General features: G+C 42.2%; 11 protein-coding genes across 11 annotated transcripts; 2 read left to right on the top strand and 9 right to left on the bottom strand.

Moving 5' to 3' along the window:
* Positions 1–1,560: 1,560 nt before the first annotated feature.
* ATC70_005265 (uncharacterized protein) lies at positions 1,561–4,225 on the top strand (the record flags this gene model as incomplete). Its single annotated transcript, XM_064824561.1, has 3 exons — positions 1,561–1,600; positions 1,654–1,702; positions 1,762–4,225. 3 exons carry the CDS (start codon positions 1,561–1,563, stop codon positions 4,223–4,225), a joined length of 2,553 nt encoding a protein of 850 aa, XP_064677497.1.
* Positions 4,226–4,309: 84 nt separating this feature from the next.
* On the bottom strand, positions 4,310–5,144 carry MSC7 (Meiotic Sister-Chromatid recombination aldehyde dehydrogenase; the record flags this gene model as incomplete). Its single annotated transcript, XM_064824560.1, has 5 exons — positions 4,310–4,551; positions 4,611–4,732; positions 4,786–4,860; positions 4,933–4,991; positions 5,052–5,144. The coding sequence occupies 5 exons, from the start codon at positions 5,142–5,144 to the stop codon at positions 4,310–4,312; spliced, it is 591 nt and encodes a 196-aa protein (XP_064677496.1).
* Positions 5,145–5,339: 195 nt separating this feature from the next.
* ATC70_005263 (uncharacterized protein) lies at positions 5,340–5,975 on the bottom strand (the record flags this gene model as incomplete). The annotated part of the gene is made up of 1 exon (XM_064824559.1): positions 5,340–5,975. The coding sequence occupies one exon, from the start codon at positions 5,973–5,975 to the stop codon at positions 5,340–5,342; it is 636 nt and encodes a 211-aa protein (XP_064677495.1).
* Positions 5,976–6,768: 793 nt separating this feature from the next.
* On the bottom strand, positions 6,769–7,134 carry TEL2 (telomere binding protein; the record flags this gene model as incomplete). The annotated part of the gene is made up of 1 exon (XM_064824558.1): positions 6,769–7,134. The coding sequence occupies one exon, from the start codon at positions 7,132–7,134 to the stop codon at positions 6,769–6,771; it is 366 nt and encodes a 121-aa protein (XP_064677494.1).
* Positions 7,135–7,624: 490 nt separating this feature from the next.
* Positions 7,625–10,213, top strand: ATC70_005261 (uncharacterized protein; the record flags this gene model as incomplete). Its single annotated transcript, XM_064824557.1, has 9 exons — positions 7,625–7,874; positions 7,938–8,056; positions 8,113–8,184; positions 8,242–8,331; positions 8,385–8,448; positions 8,524–9,087; positions 9,147–9,510; positions 9,572–9,923; positions 9,989–10,213. The coding sequence occupies 9 exons, from the start codon at positions 7,625–7,627 to the stop codon at positions 10,211–10,213; spliced, it is 2,100 nt and encodes a 699-aa protein (XP_064677493.1).
* A 429-nt stretch (positions 10,214–10,642) lies between these two features.
* ATC70_005260 (uncharacterized protein) lies at positions 10,643–11,765 on the bottom strand (the record flags this gene model as incomplete). Its single annotated transcript, XM_064824556.1, has 2 exons — positions 10,643–10,873; positions 10,932–11,765. The coding sequence occupies 2 exons, from the start codon at positions 11,763–11,765 to the stop codon at positions 10,643–10,645; spliced, it is 1,065 nt and encodes a 354-aa protein (XP_064677492.1).
* A 519-nt stretch (positions 11,766–12,284) lies between these two features.
* Positions 12,285–13,266, bottom strand: ssr3_2 (SWI/SNF and RSC complex subunit Ssr3; the record flags this gene model as incomplete). Its single annotated transcript, XM_064824555.1, has 2 exons — positions 12,285–12,559; positions 12,630–13,266. The coding sequence occupies 2 exons, from the start codon at positions 13,264–13,266 to the stop codon at positions 12,285–12,287; spliced, it is 912 nt and encodes a 303-aa protein (XP_064677491.1).
* Positions 13,267–14,562: 1,296 nt separating this feature from the next.
* ssr3_1 (SWI/SNF and RSC complex subunit Ssr3) lies at positions 14,563–16,387 on the bottom strand (the record flags this gene model as incomplete). The annotated part of the gene is made up of 4 exons (XM_064824554.1): positions 14,563–14,880; positions 14,938–15,634; positions 15,706–16,133; positions 16,193–16,387. The coding sequence occupies 4 exons, from the start codon at positions 16,385–16,387 to the stop codon at positions 14,563–14,565; spliced, it is 1,638 nt and encodes a 545-aa protein (XP_064677490.1).
* A 199-nt stretch (positions 16,388–16,586) lies between these two features.
* On the bottom strand, positions 16,587–18,373 carry ATC70_005257 (uncharacterized protein; the record flags this gene model as incomplete). The annotated part of the gene is made up of 6 exons (XM_064824553.1): positions 16,587–16,646; positions 16,703–17,555; positions 17,613–17,667; positions 17,753–17,888; positions 17,949–18,200; positions 18,266–18,373. 6 exons carry the CDS (start codon positions 18,371–18,373, stop codon positions 16,587–16,589), a joined length of 1,464 nt encoding a protein of 487 aa, XP_064677489.1.
* Positions 18,374–18,480: 107 nt separating this feature from the next.
* Positions 18,481–19,070, bottom strand: ATC70_005256 (Urease accessory protein UreG; the record flags this gene model as incomplete). Its single annotated transcript, XM_064824552.1, has 3 exons — positions 18,481–18,620; positions 18,678–18,760; positions 18,820–19,070. 3 exons carry the CDS (start codon positions 19,068–19,070, stop codon positions 18,481–18,483), a joined length of 474 nt encoding a protein of 157 aa, XP_064677488.1.
* Positions 19,071–19,349: 279 nt separating this feature from the next.
* Positions 19,350–20,609, bottom strand: URE1_1 (Urease; the record flags this gene model as incomplete). The annotated part of the gene is made up of 4 exons (XM_064824551.1): positions 19,350–20,081; positions 20,143–20,388; positions 20,445–20,486; positions 20,544–20,609. 4 exons carry the CDS (start codon positions 20,607–20,609, stop codon positions 19,350–19,352), a joined length of 1,086 nt encoding a protein of 361 aa, XP_064677487.1.
* Positions 20,610–20,773: the final 164 nt, after the last annotated feature.

Here is a 20,773-nt window from a genome sequence, read left to right as displayed (position 1 = left end):
TCTATTTCGGCAGACTCGACTATGTAAGTCGTCAAGATCATCCCATACTTGCTTAATCTTTCTTGGAGTACTTTTTAACCCGTATCTAATGGTACCAAGTAAGATAGATGTTTTGAATAAACTTTATTGAATAATTTACGAAAATATGAAAAAGAGGTTTTTGGCCAAAATGTCGAAATTTTACATATCCAAAGACCGACAAAGATGATTTCAGGAGTTGCGTTGGATCGATAGCAACATCTTGATTCAATACATACCATTGTAAAAGTCTTCATTTTCGACGTCAAAAACGCGATCGTTTGATTTTCGGTGAAAACCATGAGGTATCCCACATGCTTTTTGGTCAATTGTCGACGATGTCAAAAAAGTTGAGCAAAAGTGTCAAAAAGTAACTGCCAGATGAGAGCAACTGTTTGGTGCTATTCTGACAATCTAAAACGGCCTTGAACGCAAGAAAATGCAGCTCAAATGCACCCAGATTTTGCTGTATCAGGGACACTAAGGACTAAAAAGGGGAAATACCAGTATGCTGCTTGCCCGTATACAAAGTAGCTACGTGTATATGGATGTAGAGCATCACATAAGAATTAGATCCACAGATAATATGAAGGGTTTTCATGTATAAGTGGAGGGTCAAAATGAAAGTAGTAGCAGTATTCTGATAGGATACGCAAAGGGCAATCGGTAGCGCGAGTTGCCGCTGCGCAAGTTGGTTCTCACTGAAGCGAAGCGAAGGTAGAGAGCCATCCGAAGCATAAATACTCGTATGTCATAATAAAAGTCTTCACTTTGAGGGTAAAAAACGCAATCATTTGATTTTTGCTGATTTTTTTTATGAGGTACCCCTCATGCTTTTGAGTCGATTTTTTAGTTATTTTTTTTTAATTTTATTTTTTTTGATCCCAAGAAAGTCGAGTAATGGCATCAGGGGGGGTAAATGCTGGACTAGGACGATTGTTGGGTGCTATTCTGATGGTCTAAAATGGCTTTTAATGCAAGAAATCACGACTCAAACGCATCGGACGTCGCTGTGATTTGCATAGTTGTAAGTTGTAAGAGGTTATACAAGTTGGCTACTGGTATATGGACTATTTCCATTGACATGAAAATAGAGCAACGCAGAAGAGCCAGATTCACAGTTGCGAAGGGACTCTCGCATAATAGTAGAGAATTGAAAAAACTGCCATCAGTATGATATCCAGTGTAGGTTGATTCTCGTTGAAGCGAAGGTATAGCGTCATCTGAAGCGTTGAGGCGCTTATACATTCGTGTTTTATTTTCAAGAACATATTTAACAAACGTGTTGCAGACAAACTCAAACCTGTGTACAGATCAAACACTAGATGATTTATGCAAAGTTACCGTTTGAGTACACAGAGCAGACGACCTGTCTCTCTGGCTGTGTCTGTAGAGCAAACTCAAAAGCAGATCTAGGATTGGCTGGGCAAGGTTTAAATGGTTGGATATTATTGATCCTCCAGGGAAAAAAAAAAGCACTCTTTTCCTTTCTCTCTTTATTTTCTAATCATTCATCAACATACTAGGACTATCCAACACACTATGGCAACCAAACGTAAAGGGAAGACTGTCCCCTGCGAAGGTACCTGATTCTAGAACACACCCTCCTAAAACCAGTATTGAGCAAGATTGTAGGTTGCCGAGAGAGAAAAAAGAAATGCACTGCGGGACAGCCTTGTGAAAGGTAACTAGTGTGTAAGCTACTCATTTGTATAGTGATAGTGGCTAACCATAACATGGCAGATGCAAAAGACTGGGTATTCAGTGCTATTATCTCAAATCAGTCGCTCCGTCGAAATTAGAGAGCATTGAATCTGTCAATCACCAAGAAATTCAAATGCATGTTGAAGTATTGGAAGATATCATGAGAAGTATGGAAAGAGAATTGTACCTGTTGAAATCGCCATTTCGAGTCAAACAAATTGCTCAATACAGCGAGGCGCTGCATTCTTCTGATGCAGATTATACGACATCTGATGAAGATTTTGACCATCATCATCATCAAAACAGGCTCAACTCAACCGCCACTGCGAATCGATTCTTTAGTCAACATGAAATGAACTCCAATTGGCAACTAACGTTTAGAAAAGATGGTGGCATCAGCATCAACACGGATATTCTGAATTATGCCAACCTAATGAAACATGTGGAGGCATTGGGAGATCTTTCCAGCACCATACCCATCATCAAACAGCCTACATTAGCTTCTTTATCTGCTGGCGGGGGATATCTTCATCGAAACGTGCTGTATACAGTGGTTCGAAGAGGAAACTTTAGAGCTATTTTGAGCTGTATACAGAATGAAGCGAGAAAGCAAATCATCTCTGCATCCACCATGACACCACCGCCATCTCAGCATCATCCATGCTTATTGGAGTATGATCAGCACAGTAATAGCAGCAGCAGCAGCAGCAGCAGCAGCAGCAGCAGCAGCAATAACACACCCAGCATCGTCTTTGAAAACAAGAACTTGGCTCAGCAACTGGTCAATGCCTACTTTGCTTGTCGCTTTTTGCATCGAGTTGTGTTTCATCAAAAGACATTTTACGACATGTTTGTCAAGGGCAGATATGATTTGGAAACATCACCTGTAGTGTGTGCAGTCTCTGCTGCTGTATTGACCATGCATTGCAAACATGTCCTGACATTTGTACCTTACGATCAGCAATTGGGACTAGGGGAATACTACTTTGATAAGGCTCGTTATGCTGTATCGCTCCAGTTTGACGAGCCTTCCATGGAAACCATGATCACGTATCTCTTCATGTCCTTGTACAAGTCCAATCTGCTTCGACCGCAAGACGCCAACATGTATTTAGAAATAGCTATTCGCATACGACAAATTTTAGCTGAGACTGTATACAAGCATCCTCCTCCATCACCCATCTACTCTAGCACACCGTCTCACCCTAATACTTTTAATTCTATTACTACAACTACTACAACTACTACAACTACTACTACTACTACTACTACTACCAATACCATTAATCAAACCAACACTGACGCTATTCACACGACTGCAAATGCCTCGCCTAAACGACTGAGCAAATCCAAGACGATGAATCGATATCTGGGAGAGTACGAAACGTTCAAGCGACTGCATGCTGGATTCCAAGACTGTGTACAATTCATCCAATTCATCAACAACCAACGAGGCGTACCCGCAAAGAGCCTGAGTCCGTCCAGAAACAAGCCCTCCATGCTGAACCAGGAAAACACATCATTCAAGCAGCTGTTTCAAGAGATTTGCGCAGAGACCTATGATCCCAAGCCGTTGCCAGACGAATCCAGACACACTGCGCGAGCCATCTTAAAGGAACACTATGTGGGTCGCATTGCTAAAGTGGTAGGCCCTTATTTCAGACGTGTGCGCTGGAGTGAAAGTGATTTGATTCCATTGTCCTTCTTGATGAAGACAGAGGAAGATCTAAACCAGGTGTACTTTCACCAAATACCGCTGGATTTCAGATTGGCTCCCTCTATCTTTGAAGACGGTATCAGCAATACAGAGTTTAGAAAGAGACTACAGGAAGACGGTAGAACAGACATCAACTCTGTCACCATTGCAGCTCGCTATTATCAATCGTTGCTCGCATTGCACGAGCCATTCCAGCCCACCATTCGTCGATCTCGCAAAGGCGTCCATGACATTACACTGTTGGTGCCAGAAAATCTTGAGGATTTCGACTTTAAGCAGCAAAAGAAGCGCAAAATGTGTTTACTTGCCACATCAACATCATTACCATCATCATCATCTGAAGAAGAAGAGGAGGAAGAGGAGGAAGAAGATGATGCCAATGTGTTATCTGTGCATGCGCTAAGAGCACAAGAAGTCTGCTACAAATGCTCCATCCTTGTTGTACGTCTCTTGGAATTCCAATGCACCGTTTTAGAAGCTTGCACTATACCAACACCGTCCCTGTTTTGTGCCTGGGACACACTGATGCGCAATTCATGTCTCGGCATGGATGAAGACGACTTGAAGGCATCTGGCGTCAACAACTATCTCAGTGCCAAGGACATTGAACTTGCTCGTGAGTATGCTGTTCGTTGCATCGAGGTGCTTCGGCGAGGCTATCTGTTCAACGGAGCAGAACGAGAAGTGTTTGAATATTATGAGAAAATCGAGAGCCAGCTGTTGACTGCATTATGTAAATCCGCCTCCCCAACAGCGAAATATTGGGAACCTGTATCAAATTGGTGATGGACCGTGCATACAAAAAAAAAAAAAAAAAAAAAAAAAAAAAAAGTGAACTTGCATTGTAAATATCGTTTGTATTAAATTTAATTATCTACAGTAATAAACATGCTGTAAGTGTACACTGTCGTTATCATGGAATGTTTGTGCCATGACATGTTTCACAACAGGATCATGTACCACTAATGGCACGGATGAAGCTAAATGAACCGATAATTGACAGGACAATTTAGCTGCAGCGGCATCTCCTGATCTAAAGAATCCGCCAGAGAAATCACCAGCATCGCGAACAAATCCCCAGAGCAAAGGTAGATCCGTGCCTTTGGGACCCACTACACGTTTTTTTTTTTAGTACAGTGCTTTTTACTAGATCCGTTACGATGATACTTGCATTGGACAAATATTTGCTGTGCTTTGATATCAAAACTACGAAACATCCAATAATGCCCATTGTTTGGTTGACCTAAGCAGAGCTTACATGGCACATTGACATGATAGCCTACCACATTGCCACTGTGCTCAAAATGTCAATCATAAGCAACAGTACTATTCTATTAGTCTCTTACCAGTTTTTGCATGCAATATCTCGTACACGGCATGAGCATGATGCAGCAGCATAATCACCGTGAACAAATGCAACACTAATATCGAGACATTTGGTTATGACCATCTACACTTTTTTTTTTTTTCTTCTTCTTTTAGCTTGGTCTTACCTATCAGGCACTAGATCCGTTGAAAATAGCTGGACAGATCTATCCGATAATAACACAGCCTAATTAAACAACATATATGGTGAGAGAAACCATCATCATCCCATCTCACACCGCCTTACGTTCATGCCACGATCTGTCAATACTGAGCTGCAGTCATTGCATTCAATGCGATACACATGCTTTCGCTCGTACTCTGTTGCTACTTGATTCATTCTCTGGTATTCTACTAAGACTTGTCGATGGTAACTTGTCCTCATGAGCCTTGCATTTCTTGATTCACCATGGTCTCTCATTTTTGTTGTAGAATAGAAATAGGGAAAATCATTTTTTTTTATTACACACAATTTATAATATACATTCAAGATATCCTCCTCGGTCAAACCTCTCCCCCCCCCCAACCTCTAATTTTAACCCATATTTTTTTGTTTGTTCATTTCGACGCTGCTATTTCTGTATCTGTTTGGATGTTGTGTCCATGGCGGTGTCGGTCCCCGCCAAATAGAGCTGATGGTAGGCGTTGTGTTTGTATGGTGGTGATGCTGGAACGGAGTCATGCTCCGGTCTGTTGTGGTACTGGTGCTACATATGCTGTTGGTCTTTTCAGAGGGCCTTGCTGCTGCTGCTGCTGCTGCTGCTGCTGCTGCTGCTTCAGATGATTGTACATGCAGTGGCGATAACGAAAACACTCTTAATTCGTGCGGCCCTTTCTCTGCTTCTTCGTGAATGATGTGAGTGGGTGTTGTCAATGTTGTATCCTTAATGTGATGTGGACGAGGTGGCGACAATGCGGTCTGAACAACAGTAACGTAGTCTCGTTGCTGTTGCTGGAGGGCCACATCGATATCCGGACGCTTTGGATCATTCGCCACAACACCTTCGTCTATGGTATTGCTGTCAACGGATTGCTGCTCCTGCTCCTCCTTGCTCAACACATTGATTGTCTCGGTGTTTCGACGATAGTACAAGCAGTACATGACAGTGGCATTGATTGCTAAAAACACAGCTATTCCAACCCCAATTAAAGCCCATTTCCATGATTCCATTTTTAGGATGCCGTATGTAAATAAATGATGAAAGAAGGAAGAAGGAAGAGAAAGAAATAAGCTTCAAACTCTCTCCTTTTTATTCTCATTTCCTTTTTCATGGTCTTTTTTTATTATTAGTTAATTAAATGCGGCAGACTGTATTGTCTCTTTCTCTTTCAGAACACATCAGATGGACAAAAGAATCCTCCTGTTGCAGGAGTCGCAATACGTGTTGGCTTGTAGCCTAGCCAATCCAAGCCAAACAGATACAGCGCAAACCAAAAGTGAATGCTCAGCGAGTGGTGTCCTGACGCCATGGTAGTGTTGGCATGTCATGCTTTCATGAGATTGGAAAAGGTGGCATCTGTAGGGTCCCGTGCTTGGTAATTTACAGAAATAGGCAGCTGGATAGTAGAGATCTCTTTACCGGGTAAATAGACTACAATGCCTGCTTCTACATTGTTGTTGAGCCCTTTTCCTATCAGCAGCCCTGTCATGGCGTCCTTGGCAATGACTTGGATGCGATTAAACCTGGTGGCGTCGGTTGTCCATGGTGATATTCAGCAGCCATGTACTCTCAAATGCCACGTTGCTCGTTCTACCTCCTTGCTGTGTTTGTGTTACTTTGGTGGGTACTGTGTTGATCGCTCCTTTTATGCGGATCAAGGGAATACGTGGCCAGAAGAAGAAGACCAATACGGCAGCCATGAGCACCGTCAAAAATACCAAAATGACCCATGCTCGTCTTCCCCAGCAACAACAGCAACGGCGACGTCGATCTGCATATTTGGAGTGTCTATGGCTTGATTGGTCATATGGGATCCTGCTTGCTTGACCCTGCCCACTGTATTAAACAGCAACTGCTGACCCAAATACCCTCTTTTGATTTCTTTGATTTCTCAGGCACGACATTATCGTCTACAGCCACGGCTTTGATAATGTCGATTTTGTTGTTTCTGCTATGTTTACAGTGGTGGTGCTGATGGTGTTGCTTCCTGTGTAAGTTTGTTTTTGATTTCCTTTTGTTGTTATTGTTGTGCATCTCGTTGCATTTTGTCTTTCTGGTCGCCATGATGGGCCTTGATGCCGTGGTAATAGTAGTGGCCATAGATGCTTTTCGTTCGATTTGTTCGTGGTCTTTGTTATGCAATGCTATACGAGTGTTGCTGATGTCCATTTCGTTGTATGATAATCAAGATGCAAAAAGAAAGAGAAGAATAAAGAAGCATTTGTTTGTATCTGTTGCTTTTTATCCCTCCCCCCCCTTCAAAATTTGGTTTCGATCAAGGTCTCCTACCTCTTTCTCTGTTATATGATGTGTGTAGTACCCAAATAGTAATTGGGCCAATGCCATTCATACCTCCAAAGCCCAAGATCTTGATCATGTACAGTATTTGCGCATTGATTTACATGATCCAGTTGCGTGTTTGTGCGTGAATATCATATAGACACTGACAAACACTACACAGTGCTGTAGATGAGAGCATGACCCCATGTTATCGTGTACTCCATTTTCATCAAATGACGAGAGATTTGCGCTTTGAAGCTTACTTTTAAATTCTGCCTTGTAGTGTATATATATATACACAACGGACGCACTGGCACTTTATTTCCCTCCCCCCCCTTTTTTCCCTCTTTCTTCCTCTTAATTAACACCAGAGAAAAAAATGACTGATAGTCATCAACCGACCCTCAACCAAGTGCTGTCCGAAACAAACTCACAGACTTCTCTGGATCAGAACAAAGACCAACAGATTGCAGCCATTCTAGTTGTAGGTTTTCATCACGCTTTCGGCCCCATTGTAGAGTTTTGCGTACCTCCTTTACCTTATCACGAACAAGGAAAGACACAACAAACGTTAGAAAAGCTGGAGCTGCCAGAGGAATGGAGTTTCTTGCCGTTTCTAGCGCTTCCAGGTGAGTGGGTAGTGATATCCAAGATGCAGCTGTTTGTTCAACAGTAACCATTTCACATAACAGATGGTGCGCATCAAAAAGACGAGGATTTTGCTTATTTCCATTTGCCACCTGTGCCAGGATGGTCAGTGGCAGAAACAACACTGTTTGGCATTTCCTGTAATAGACAAATTGCATCCAAAGTATGGTAGAGAAATTAAACGTAGAACAACAGGTATTCTAATCACAGTGGAAATAGGATTTGCTTGTCAAGACACCAGACATCACTCGATCCATTGTGCAAAAAGCAGTTGTCGTACTAGCTAGACAAGTAAGATCAAAAGATATATTACCTCAAGTCAGGGTTTTTCAACATGCTTTTCTACAGCCAATATTTGGACCTTTACGACAGAAATTGGCAGTGATCACTGCTGCGTGGTTTAATCAGCGAGATTTCACAAAACTCGACATCCTACATGTAAGTAGAGAGGCATTTTGATGCTTGCCAAACTCACCATCGCACACCACTAGAATCTATACAACAACCTGAATGGCACCTTCCATGGTCCCATTGATGACTCTACTTTGTATATGGGTAATGTGCTTTATCTCTCTACCGTTCAAAATTCATGCAAATGTCCTTAATTCAAATTCAATTTTTCTATAATAGGCACCTCGCTCAGGGAGCTAGTGTACAAGTTCAAATCAAAGACGCTCATGTTGCTGAAGCTATTACTGCTTGAAAAACGAGTGTTATTTTACGGCTATCCAGTAGAAACCCTATGCACATTTCAATACTCGCTGATTTCGCTGATACCAGGATTGTTGCGCAATTTACAAGATTCAGGCGCACCAGAATTAGACACATCCGACGAAAACATGGCAACCACAGAGGCAAAAGTGCTAGCGGATGGAAGCAAAGAGAGCCTATTAAAGTACATGGGCCTGCCATTGCACATTTTTGAAAAGGGGTCCTTCTTTCAGCCTTATCTGCCACTGCAACAAATTGAAATGCTCTCATCTGAACAAACAAAATCATACGTCGTAGGCACAACAAATCAAATATTCTTTCACCATAAAAGCGATGCCAAAATCGATGTGCTCGTCAACTTGGACAATGGTGCTTTGGAATTCTATAATCAGCAGTTGGTGAGTCTTGTCAGTCCCACCATTGCAGATCGCCGATGGATGGAGAACATTGTAAAGGTGGTGAATGACACTTGGAATCAAAACGGTAGTATAAAACATAGAGATGATCATCATGCATACTTACTTGTTGTATGTATGCTTTAGATCCGAGTAGACCGTTACAAAACACATACCTTGGATCTGACGATTATCTAAGAGCTAGATTTGAAGAGTATATACTCTCCTTACTCTCCAGTGTAAAGCACGCTCAGGCACATAACTTACTGGACAATGTGTACGAAACGATGGAGAATGGAGCCATCAGCAGCGAAGAAGTGATGACGGACGAGAGCGAGGAACACAATTACTTGTCAGATTATGGCATGAAATGGTTGATGGCTTGGGGAGAGACCAACAATTTTAAAAAGTGGAACCAATACACAGATCATGAAATATACGAAATTGTGGAACCAGGGCATCCAGGCATGGGCAACATTTCCATGGCAGATATTCAAAACACACTCTCAAAGTAAGTATGGCGCGGGTGGATCGTAAGAGACAGGTGGATGATTAAATGGCACACACTTTAGTCGACTTCGAGATTTACAATTGAAGCAAAATTTGGCACCCATTCGAAATACGTTATCAAGAGCCATGTCAGGTGGAGCCAAAGCCATGTTCAGTGGTAGATCCAAACTGAATGCCATATGGACCGAGTTTGAGCGTGGCGCAAATGAAGAAAGCCATGCCAAGGGTTCACCCAAGTCAGCGTCTCGAGGTAGTTTCCAATCAGATGAAAAATCGGCTTCAGCGTCGCCACAGCAGCCACAGACAGACACCTCTTCATCACTAGAATCAACTTCTCAACAAGCAGGCAGATTGTTTTCCAACTTTTCTTCCTTTCTCAGCAGAAAGACAAAAGAATTCTCTCAGGCCATGGAGGTAAATAAGTGTCAAGATGTCATTATTGGGATATGCTGATTGTTCATACTCTCCTCCCTGCGCAGGAATCTGTGTCAGAGAATAGCTCGCCTTCAAGCAGCAGACGGACATCTACCGGTAACAAACGACAGTCTACCACCGGGAATCCTGCGCCTCATACAGATGCCCTCGTATCCGATGATGATGATGCAGGATCCGCTGCATTTGTGGATGTTGGACAAATGTATCCATTTACAACAGCAAAGAGCCATGTCAAGAAGAATGACGAAGATAAAATACTCGACGTGTAATAGATTTCCTAGAGTAAATACCTTCAATAAATGATGCTTTTTTATAAAAAAAAAAAAAAAAAATAAGCCTTCAACGAAAGAGTCTGACATGATTTTACCCACTATAATAAAAGGAATGTTGCAATTCCTCTTGAAAGATAAACAATTTTATAGCAGCAGAGTTTCGTACGCATCCATTGCAGATAAACTCTCCAGGACATTACATTGTGCCTCGATGGTACTCACTTGAGTGCATTAGGCATAATAAAGACTTATGCGAGACTATATATTTGTTCAATATGGGACTATTACGATATGAAGGGGAGGGGGGGGGGGAGCAAAGGGGGGGGGAGAGAGAGAGAGAGAACTATACATTTAAAGGGGCTTGATGAGAGAAAGAAAGTATTACTAAATGATGACAGATACAACCATGTTAGATTATGACCAGAATTAATGGTTTTGGATATGGTAAATCAGGTAGCCGGGAAGACCATAAACAGAAAATCCCATCGCTTTAGCCATCTTGGCAAAGCCCTCTGTTTCCACTTGATGCTGATATGCAAAGGCTGGAAAATTAGCACCTTCGCGATGGACATGCGCTTTGACAAGAGTAAATGTGGCGCCCACTCCATCTAATGCCACTTTGTAATCCTTATCCACATCTGTTGGCATGTCTACCATCTATGAAAACATGGTTAGGACAGCAGGTAAGCTCAACATGGCGTAGATTAGACATTACCAAGTATCTGTAGGTGGGAAACTCATAATAGCCCTCCAACAAGACGAAATCCTCGTCCAAACCTTCCTGAATTCTCCTTGATTCATCTGTTTCTTGCCAGTTATTCTTATCATAAGCCCAAAAGGCACGATCGTCTCTCTTTAGTAAACAATTCGGTACCACCACATCGGCATCTGCACGCATCAAATCTTGAAAGATGGAGGCTGGATACTCCACCACATCGACATCAATCCAAGCAACCCAACTTGTATCTGACTTGAGTGCCGCAGATAAGAGCCAATTACGGGATCGAGCCATGATGCTTCGACGCAAGGGCTGCATCTCATAGTCATGTCTCTTTGAACTAGGCAAGTCAAAGTCGAAATCCTTGGTGAAAATACGCACAGAGTCAAATCGATGGCGGTAGTTCCATCTGGTCTGTATAGCATTGATGTGGGATTGCAAGGCTTCAAGTGTGTTGTCGGATGAATCCGAGACTAAAAAGGCTAGTGAAATGAGATGGTTTGGATAGCTAGTTTCGTCTAGTAATTTAAAGTACTGATCCAGATATGGGCTGGCATCCTTCAATGGTGTCAGAACCAGGATCTTCTCCTTGTTTCTCTGAGCGTGGCTGGCAGACGATGTAATGCGATTCAAATTGGTGAACAAGTGGCTGTTGCTGCTGCCAAGGTTGAGTGATAGAGAGGGAATACTTACAGCAGACAGTAGATGGCATGGTGATTGGCCAACAGTGGTACTGTATAGTGTTGAGAACAGTAATATAAATAAGATGGCGATGGTGGTGCAGAGCACAAGTATCCTTTTTGAGGATTTGGAGCCAAGAACAAAAGACATTTGGTTTGATGGTTAAAAGGAAAATAAAAAAAAGAGAGAGCAAGAAACCCAAAGGATGATTTACCCATTCAAACACAATTTCAGGGGAAAACAAGGGGCGAGTTAATGTGAGCATTCGCCATGAATACAACTGCAATCAACAGACTCGGGTGAATCAATGCCTGCATGGCGGTGGTCTCAGTTTGAACACAAAGTGATGAATGTATGATAGGTTAAACAGCAAAGCAATTGGCAACGTTTAAAAAAGATCCTTTTATGAGTTTTAATCATAGAGAGTTTATTTTGAGGCAATTTTGTTTGAGTAAATGAAATTGACATAGAGCTGGTTTTTATTATTTTTATTATTATTTTATTATTATTATTTTTTTTTTCTTATTTTGAAAGGGTAATTCGACATTTGGTTTTTATATTTACATAACATACAAGATTGGGTGGTGGTTTTGAGGGAGAAGAATGCTTGACAGAGAGAGAGAGAGAGAGAGAGAGAGAGAGAGGCGAGATCATGGATGGGGGATGGATTCAAGTGGATACAGCAGGTCTGGGAGTCAACCATCCCAATCTACTGAAAACACTCCAGAGCGTGCTGGTTTTATTAACATCAATTCGCACACATTTCTGGGCGTCTGACTTTCTAAACGGGATATGCAATTTATCGAATTCCTGAGCAGCCAAGATAAGAGAGCGTCGACATTTTAGATATTGTTCTGGTGTCAGACGCAAGGTGGAAGCAATGTGAACCTCGCCGGGATGTAGCAGTTCATAGTAGGGCAAGTGATCAATGGATAATGGAGATCCTATTCACAAGATAAAAAGGGGGGGGAGGTGTTATTCAATGGCCCCAAACAACAAAAAAGAAATGTTTACCTTTCCAAACAACTCGAACAGCTGGCACAGCATCAAATGCATCCATATCAGGTATCCATTCGGGATCTTGAAAAATAGTTTCATCGCTCATGGTAATGTCCACATTATCGTAGGCAGCAGCCGCGTCCGTCTTGGATTTCTTGACATTGCGTTCTGTATTCAATAAAGCACTAAAGGTAGGCTGGTGGGTTTGTGTCACTGGAATCTCCGTCATTCGTTCTTGCTCTGCTGCTTCAGGATTCCGTCTTTTCCTGCTCATCATTCCGCTGCCGCTTATAACACCGTCTTCAAAAATGTCCATTGTAAAGCTGCCTCGAGTAGATGGTGAAGGGGATCGGGTGGGAATTGATTTGGAGCGATGCGATGGTGGATGATGCGATGAGGCATTGGCAGCAGCTAGATAGCAGCTACCTTCCATTGGGAATGGATCTCTGAAGGTAATGACATCTTGAGAAGACATTGACATGGCTCGGCTGTATCTCTTTACGCTTGATTTACGACGCAGATCAGTAGCATTGGGAGGAGACGACGGGCAGACGAGAGAAGGTGGCAATTCCAATGCATCATAAGGTGGTGTCTGAGGCTCATCTGAATGCTTTGGAGTGACAGGAGGACTAATAGGAATTGACGAGATCATTTCGAGTGTTTTTGTGTTGAAAAAGAAGAAAGGAAAAAGGAAGAAAAGGCAAAGAGGAAATAAATTGGGGGAAGCGTTATATAGGTACTCGAAACTGATCAAATTACACACTAATTATAATCTCCACTGCGCATTTATACTTTTTGATATGTGACGAAAAACGACCTTATTTGATGATTCAGGCCGGGGCCTGATTTTTTTTTTCTTTGTTGATGTTGCAACTGGATACAACAAGAAAATGGGACGCACGTGGGATCAGATCTGTTCTCAGCCTAGCCACGCTGAAGGCCTACACATCCATGTCCATTTTACATCCATTGCATGCCATCCTTGCTATGAATCAGGTCAAGAGAAAGCTGTTTTGCTGGACATCAAACTAGACTAAAAGAAGCAAGCAATTGCCAAATAAATGATTAGACTCGTTCAAGCTATTTGGGTTACGTTACAAGAATAATTGAAGATCCCTTCTGGATCCATTGATTGGCTGCAACTAATTTTTAATGCTGTCTTGGCGCCGCTGTCTATAGTCAGAAGAGAAGCAAGTGAAACTGATACATTGGATGGCCATGGATGTTATTGTCGAATGCTGAAAGAGAGGGTTACCCTGCCAATGTCAATGATGCATGTTTCCATAGCAATGCCTCGAATTCCTCCCCCATCAGGGTCACCTTGCCGGATCGTGTCCCCCCCCCTCCCCTCCCCCCCCTTCTGCCCTCTGCCTCTCTCTTCCATCAGCCAAATGCATGGAGAGAAACAAGAGCGATTGCTTAGGTGATAGAAGGAGCCTGGTGACTAAAAATAAACTGAGAGAGCGCATACACTGTAATTGAATTTCATATAAATTATTACATATGTCAATGTACGACATTTCGTTCTGTATCATCTAGCTTGTGTTTGTTATGTGTGGCCTGGATTCTCTTTCCATTCGCTCAAAGAGAAGAGTCGAGTCCATTCTCCAATCTCACATTAAGGAACCGCCCATCCACCAAGTACAAACAACCGAACATTTCTTGGTGGTCTATTATGATCTCATGATTAATATGATTAACCATGTTTAGTTTTTCTCAGCAAAACTCAACAAAAGACGATTCTATCACAAATTGAATAGGCATATCAAAAAATGAGAGGGATCGACATCATTGCCACTTGGTTGCCCTAATAAGGCAAGTAGATAGGTTCATTGGGTCCCTTGATTTTTTTTTTTTTTTTTTTTTTTTGAAATCGCTGTTTTGCTACTTGGTGCGTTGTGGCGTCAAAAACACACCAGTATGGGATTTTTTTTTTTTTTTTTTTTTATTATTCTGTTTTTTCATATTCGCTTAATTCTAATTTAGCTTTATCTACATCAATAAAGCAAATGATGATGGTTGCTAATATAAACAATCCCAGCACAAAGGGCCAGCCCTTCCAAATGTTGGACGTGGATTGCGTAATGGCTCCAATAACCACTGGACCGATCCAAGACGACGCCTTATTGACAACACCAAACAATCCAAAGAATAAGTTTTCTTTTCCTTTTGGCACTAGTTCTGCCAGCATGGTTTGCTGCCAAGCCCAAATGGGCGCCGTAAATAGACCTGACCACACATTCAGCACCCACAATTCCCAATGTGTCTGTTTTATAATTAGCATTTTCGACTTCTTTTTATAGCAAATCACCTTTTTTTTTACCTTGATGCCAAAATTGTCAAATCCAATGCCAAAACAGCCCCAAACAGGAATGACGCCTGTGAGAACCACAATCATGAGCAAACTCGTTTTGGTCCGTATATGAAATGTCTTGCTCAACCATAAAAAGAACAGACAGCCGAGGATGGAGGTAACGGCTGTTACAAAGCTAAATATAGCATTCTGCTGTGCTGAAAACGCAGTGAGTTCGCCTTGGATGATGCTCGACATTTGGTTAATGGTGGATACAGCATCAGAGAACATGAAATACGCGAAAATGTACATGAACAAGTAGCGAAGTTTTCGAGCTTCCTTGAGTGCCAGGACAATGGATTTCCAGCCAAATGTAAAGTAGTTGGCGTCGGCTGGTAATGGAGGTCCTTTTCTACCTCGTGGCGTGATCAAGAAATAAGGTGTCGCATTCACCGCCCAGAAACAAGCGCACACCACTGTTGCAATGTAATTATAGACGGGCGCATTACCTAATGTATGGCTAACACCGTTTGGAAATGCGTACTTGCCTTCCCAATTCACGAACGATACAGCAGAGAGCACGCCCGAGGTGATAAGAAACCCAACGTTGGAAAATGTGGTCGATACAGCAGACACCTGGTTTCTCCACCTTTCTTGTACCTGTTGGCGTTCGGATTCCGTGATGTTTGGGTTCGATTTCGCATGTCGTACAACAGGTAAATTGTCGCTACAAGTTACATTAATATACACGATGCATGAAATAGCATAAAAAAAAAGGGGGGGGGGAGCGAGTCCTACCTGACATTGGGAAAAGCAGCGGCATAAAATACGAGCGAGGTACCATATGAAATCAATGCAATATTCATGATACCCATCATGACATTCCAGTGAGATCCATCGTCATTGACCAGCACAATCGGCAGTGCTTGAAACGTGCATCCAACGACGGTGGATCCCAGTAGTATGTATCGGTTCCATTGACCGTAATCTGCCAAACTGCCAAATGTTGTAAACAGCAAAAACTGAATCGAGAATGCAATGGCTTGCACATAGAGCAGCATAGAGGATACGGGTATTGATGAGCCCATCCAGGCTACATAACATGGCCGCAATGCATTCTGAATATCGCATCCTTTGACGTTTGGTGTTTCGAGGTAAAATCCGCCATGGTAAGCGAGTGATTGTAAAATGAGTGGCATGAAGCTATAGATTGTGTATCCATTGTCCTGATGTCAGGCTTAGTATACGGTTCTGTTATAGCATCTATGTTATAGCGTATACCCACCCCATTGTAATACAAATAGTAGCTCCATAGTTCCCATTTTGTGGTCGGTGGTTGATCAAATAAATCTTGCTGTTCCACATAGCCACCTTCATCGTCTATGATCTTGAATGGATCCGTTTCATCATACACAGTCTTTGCCGTCTCTTGTTGCTTGTCGGCAACCACAGATGCTACTGTGAGCGTGGAATTGGACATTTATTGCGAAATAGAAAAAAGAAAAGAAGGAGGAATAACGGTGAGTAGGAGCAAAAGGGGAGGGGGGGGGGAGGGGAAATAAAGGAAAAAACATTTAAATTTACATCTGTACAAATGATCAATATACAGCTTTCTTACAAACAATCAAAATCTTGATTATATGTATATGTATATATATATATTATATATATGTACACATTTAATCTTCGAGTTGAATTTGATCTAAAACTGGCAAAATGTTCTCCCAAATAGAGATGCTCTGTTGATTTGATTTAATTGCATAATCACTCTACGGTATCGACCCAATCAACAAACCTTTTTGTAAAAATCAATATGACAGTCTGCGTAGGCTGCCAATCCCTGCTTCAGTTCAGCTTCTCTAGCCCTTTGGAAAATCTCAAATTCCTTGATCATTTGACTGGAATAACTGTTGTTGATATCGTTTGCTTTGGCAACTTGATCCTGCAATTCTTTGATTTTGGATTCCAGCCTCAACACCCGTTCATTTCTCGTCTTGCTGGTATCGCTCATTTTGTCTGTCATTAGCTCGGTGATGTTCATGCCCACTGTGGTGCCCATGTTCTTGCCCGGATACAGTATTCGCTCTCTCTCCAAGACAATCGACTGAAGTGCCGTGGACGAATCTTCAAAATCCACTTGCTTTTGATCCCTTTCTAACAGCTGGTCCTTGGCTGCGTTACAATAATTCAATAATTCATGCATATCGTTCAAGAACAATAAATCCTCTTGCTTGCGCATCTCTTTCAGTGCCTCCACATACATCTCGGTAGCCTCTGCAAATTGGCGCAATGGCTGATCCACGTTTGTCTCGAGTCCCGATAAGCCTCGGATGCTGCCTGCAAAATGGTCGTAATTCTGCTCCAATTCCTGCTGTCGTTTGCTGATTCTCGAGTATAACTTTTCCACAATAGTCAGGTTGTCTTCAAACTTGTCAATCGTCTCCTTCATTTCCTCGAATTTCTCGTCCGGCTTCTTCACCTTGGCTAGTGACTTGAAAAAGGAGCCAAACATGGAATGTGTGGATGGCGCGGATTTGGTCTGCATGTGCTTGTCTGCATTGAAATCAGTCGACTCTAGAAACACCTTTGTATGTTTCGACGTTTGCAGCTTTGGATGTCTTGCAATTCGATCCATGAACCATTGCAGTCTATTTGAATCAAACACACATTAGCGCAATATACGCACACACTGCACTACAACAAACCCTAATCTTCTTTGCTCTATAAACATTGGATCAAATCGATCCCCTTTCATGTATTCTATTTTCAAATAAATATACAAACACAAACAAATCAAACAACAACAACAACAACAACAACAACAACAAAAAAAACCTCGACTTACTCATGCGATGTTTCTCGGGCAAAGGAGGAATAACACAAGCAGGGAATTCAACACTCAATGCATTATGTAGCCATACAAAATCTCTGAATCGTCGTCGCACGGGTCGATTATCCACATTGTACATTTCTAATGCAGTCTATGTTTTGAACGCTAGAGATGAGTGGGGTGCAAGTGTGATAGAGGCTTGTATACCTACCATTGTAAACACTCGGTAAGTGATATATGAACCATCGCTGCCTTTGACTGGATCGTCCACTCGAATCGTCATCGGTTCAGCCTTATTGTCGTCATTGTGTTTCTGAAATGAATGTATTGGCTTTTTACTATTATACGTCGTAGCTGTATTGTACTCGTCGTCGTTGCTGTCTTCAGATTGAAAAGGGTCGAAAGCAGCAGCAGCAGCAGCAGCAGCAGCAGCACTACTACTAGAAGACGATGCTCCGAAATGCTATTCGATATCAATATATATATATATATATATATATGCAAACCTTGCGGCTATCCCACTCTCACCTGCGATTGCTCGAAATAGGCTGATCGAGAGGTATTAAACGCATTGCTGCCATCGCCTTCAATAGACCAAGAAGGTCCTGCATCAATGTCTTGATCAAAATGAGACATGGTGTATAGTGAAAAAAAGAACAAGAAACAGAAAAGAGTGCCAAAGAAAAAAAAAAAAAAATGGAAAAATTATTTATTTGAAACCCCCACATACAGCACCACACAACTCACACTTGATCTTGGGCTTCCTGGAGCATATCTACATCTGATCTCTCGCTGAATAGCTGATAACTGGGGTTTTGCGAAGTGTATCTACGCTTTGATTTACATATTTTACAAGTTTGAATCACACTAGGCGTTGGTTTAGCTAGTTGGAACATGTGTGAGTCGTACATCAGGCGGAGGGCATGGATATCACCTTTACATTTTATGCGGCTCGTGGATGTGATCACTGGGATAACCGGTGTGTCGCAGCGCTTGCATACGGCTCTTTTCACGCTAGGGTCTCTATTTAGATGCATCAGAATGTGGCATATAAACACAATGCCTGTCTATAGTCAACATACAATCGCATCACTAATTTGCCAGTGATTTGCTTCATGTGATGGTTGAGATATCTAGAGGTTGCGTGCAGTGTGCCTGGTGGATCTCCTTGCCAGTCTCTGACATGATGCTTTGGTGCTGATGCTGATGTAGATGGTTTGGTATCGTATTGGAGGGTCGACATGAGAATAGCAGCTTGATGAAGAAAGCTCAAGCGCTCAAACGCTTGCACATTCTTGACAATGCCTGCTTGTTTTTCCTTTCCTCTTGCCATGTCTTGATGCGAATGCTAAGAGATGAGCAGAAGATCCATCAAGCGTTTGCACCAAAAAAAAAAAAAAAAAAAAAAATTCATCAAAAAAGGTGATGTGACTACAACGATAGGCTTTTTTTAAAATCCCATTCAAGAACAGTAGAAGGATCACAGCCTTCCAAAAGGATGGTACTGTGTGAAGACAACACATTGTATGAGCGATACCTCCAATTCAACACCACCAACAAGTTAATATCACTTTGTAAGCTATTTATTATATCTAAAAAAAAAACATTTCCTCTATGGTAAAACGACATACTTTTGTAAATGATCAGGGATAGCACTGGACAAGTTCTTTGAATCCAACCATTGACGACTGAACAGACGAGATTGATATCTGTAGGCACCATCACACAAGAGAGTCACCACCTTCTTGCCCTTACCGAGCTGCTTGGCCATCTCAACAGCGGCTACAACATTCAAAGCAGAAGAAGCACCGACATAAATACCCTCCTCATCCAACAAACGATACAGCATCTTGATGGTATCCTCGTCCTTGATATTCACAGCACCATCGATTAAATCCACATCAGGGCCCAAGTTATCAGTGATACGACCTTGACCAATACCTTCAGTAATAGAAGATCCACTACGCTCAAACAACTTGTGGCCACTGGTAAAGTAGCTGTAAAGCACAGATCCAGGAGGATCGGCCAAAAAGATCTTGACATCGTCTCCCTTCTTGTCCTTGAGGTAGCGCGCTGTACCAGCAAGTGAACCGCCTGTACCTGTAGCACAGACAAAACCATCTACCTCACCGTTTGTTTGAGCAAAGATCTCAGGGCCAGTGGTCTCAATGTGTGCACGACGGTTGGCCGTGTTATCGAATTGGTTGGTCCAGACAGCGTTCTCGAGAGAATCAGCGTGGCGCTTGGCTTGGTGGTTGTAGTTTTCTGGGTTGTCGAATGCAACGGCAGGAACAGGATGCACTTCAGCACCGAGCATGCGCAATAAATCAATCTTTTCTTGAGACTAATAGGAGCAATTTGAGTTAGTGTCCTGATCACAATGGGATACGCAAGTAAGCCTGTACCTGAGTGTTGGGCATGTAAATGACACATTTGTATCCCTTGGCACGGCACACATGAGCCAAACCAATACCAGTATTACCAGCAGTACCCTCAACAACGGTGCCTCCTGGTTGAATCAACCCCTTCTCCTCAGCATCCTTCACTACGAACAAAGCAGCACGATCCTTGACAGAGCCACCGGGATTCATAAATTCAGCTTTGGCCAAAATCTCAGAACCTGTTTCTTCACTGAGTCTGTTTAAACGAATCTACGATGGGGTTTAGCAGCAATCCATGTACTCCATGCCTCCGTCTCTATGCTTACAAGAGGAGTGTTTCCAATAGCACCAATAAAGCCATTAGTAATCTACAATTCACAATGTCAGGTTTATATGTCTGCAAGGGACGCATGATTTTCGCTTACTCCAGGGCGTCCACCTGGATGAACAGTAGAGTAGGCACGACGAGCAATTGTACGCAAAGAGTTCATTTCCCAATGTTCTGATGAATGAATAAATGGAAAGAGAAAAAAGAGCCGGGGTAAAACTTTATTAAATAAGAAAGAGATGGTTTTTATTGAATTAGCTGTTTTGTGTGTGAGAAATGGCCTTTCAACAAATCAAGGCAATTTCAAATGACGCGATTTGTTCTTGA

This window comes from Mucor velutinosus (assembly GCF_035048745.1).
Source record: "Mucor velutinosus strain NIH1002 chromosome Unknown tig00001542, whole genome shotgun sequence".
In the NCBI taxonomy this organism is placed as follows: domain Eukaryota; kingdom Fungi; phylum Mucoromycota; class Mucoromycetes; order Mucorales; family Mucoraceae; genus Mucor; species Mucor velutinosus.
This window is presented reverse-complemented; position numbering and strand designations above follow the sequence as displayed.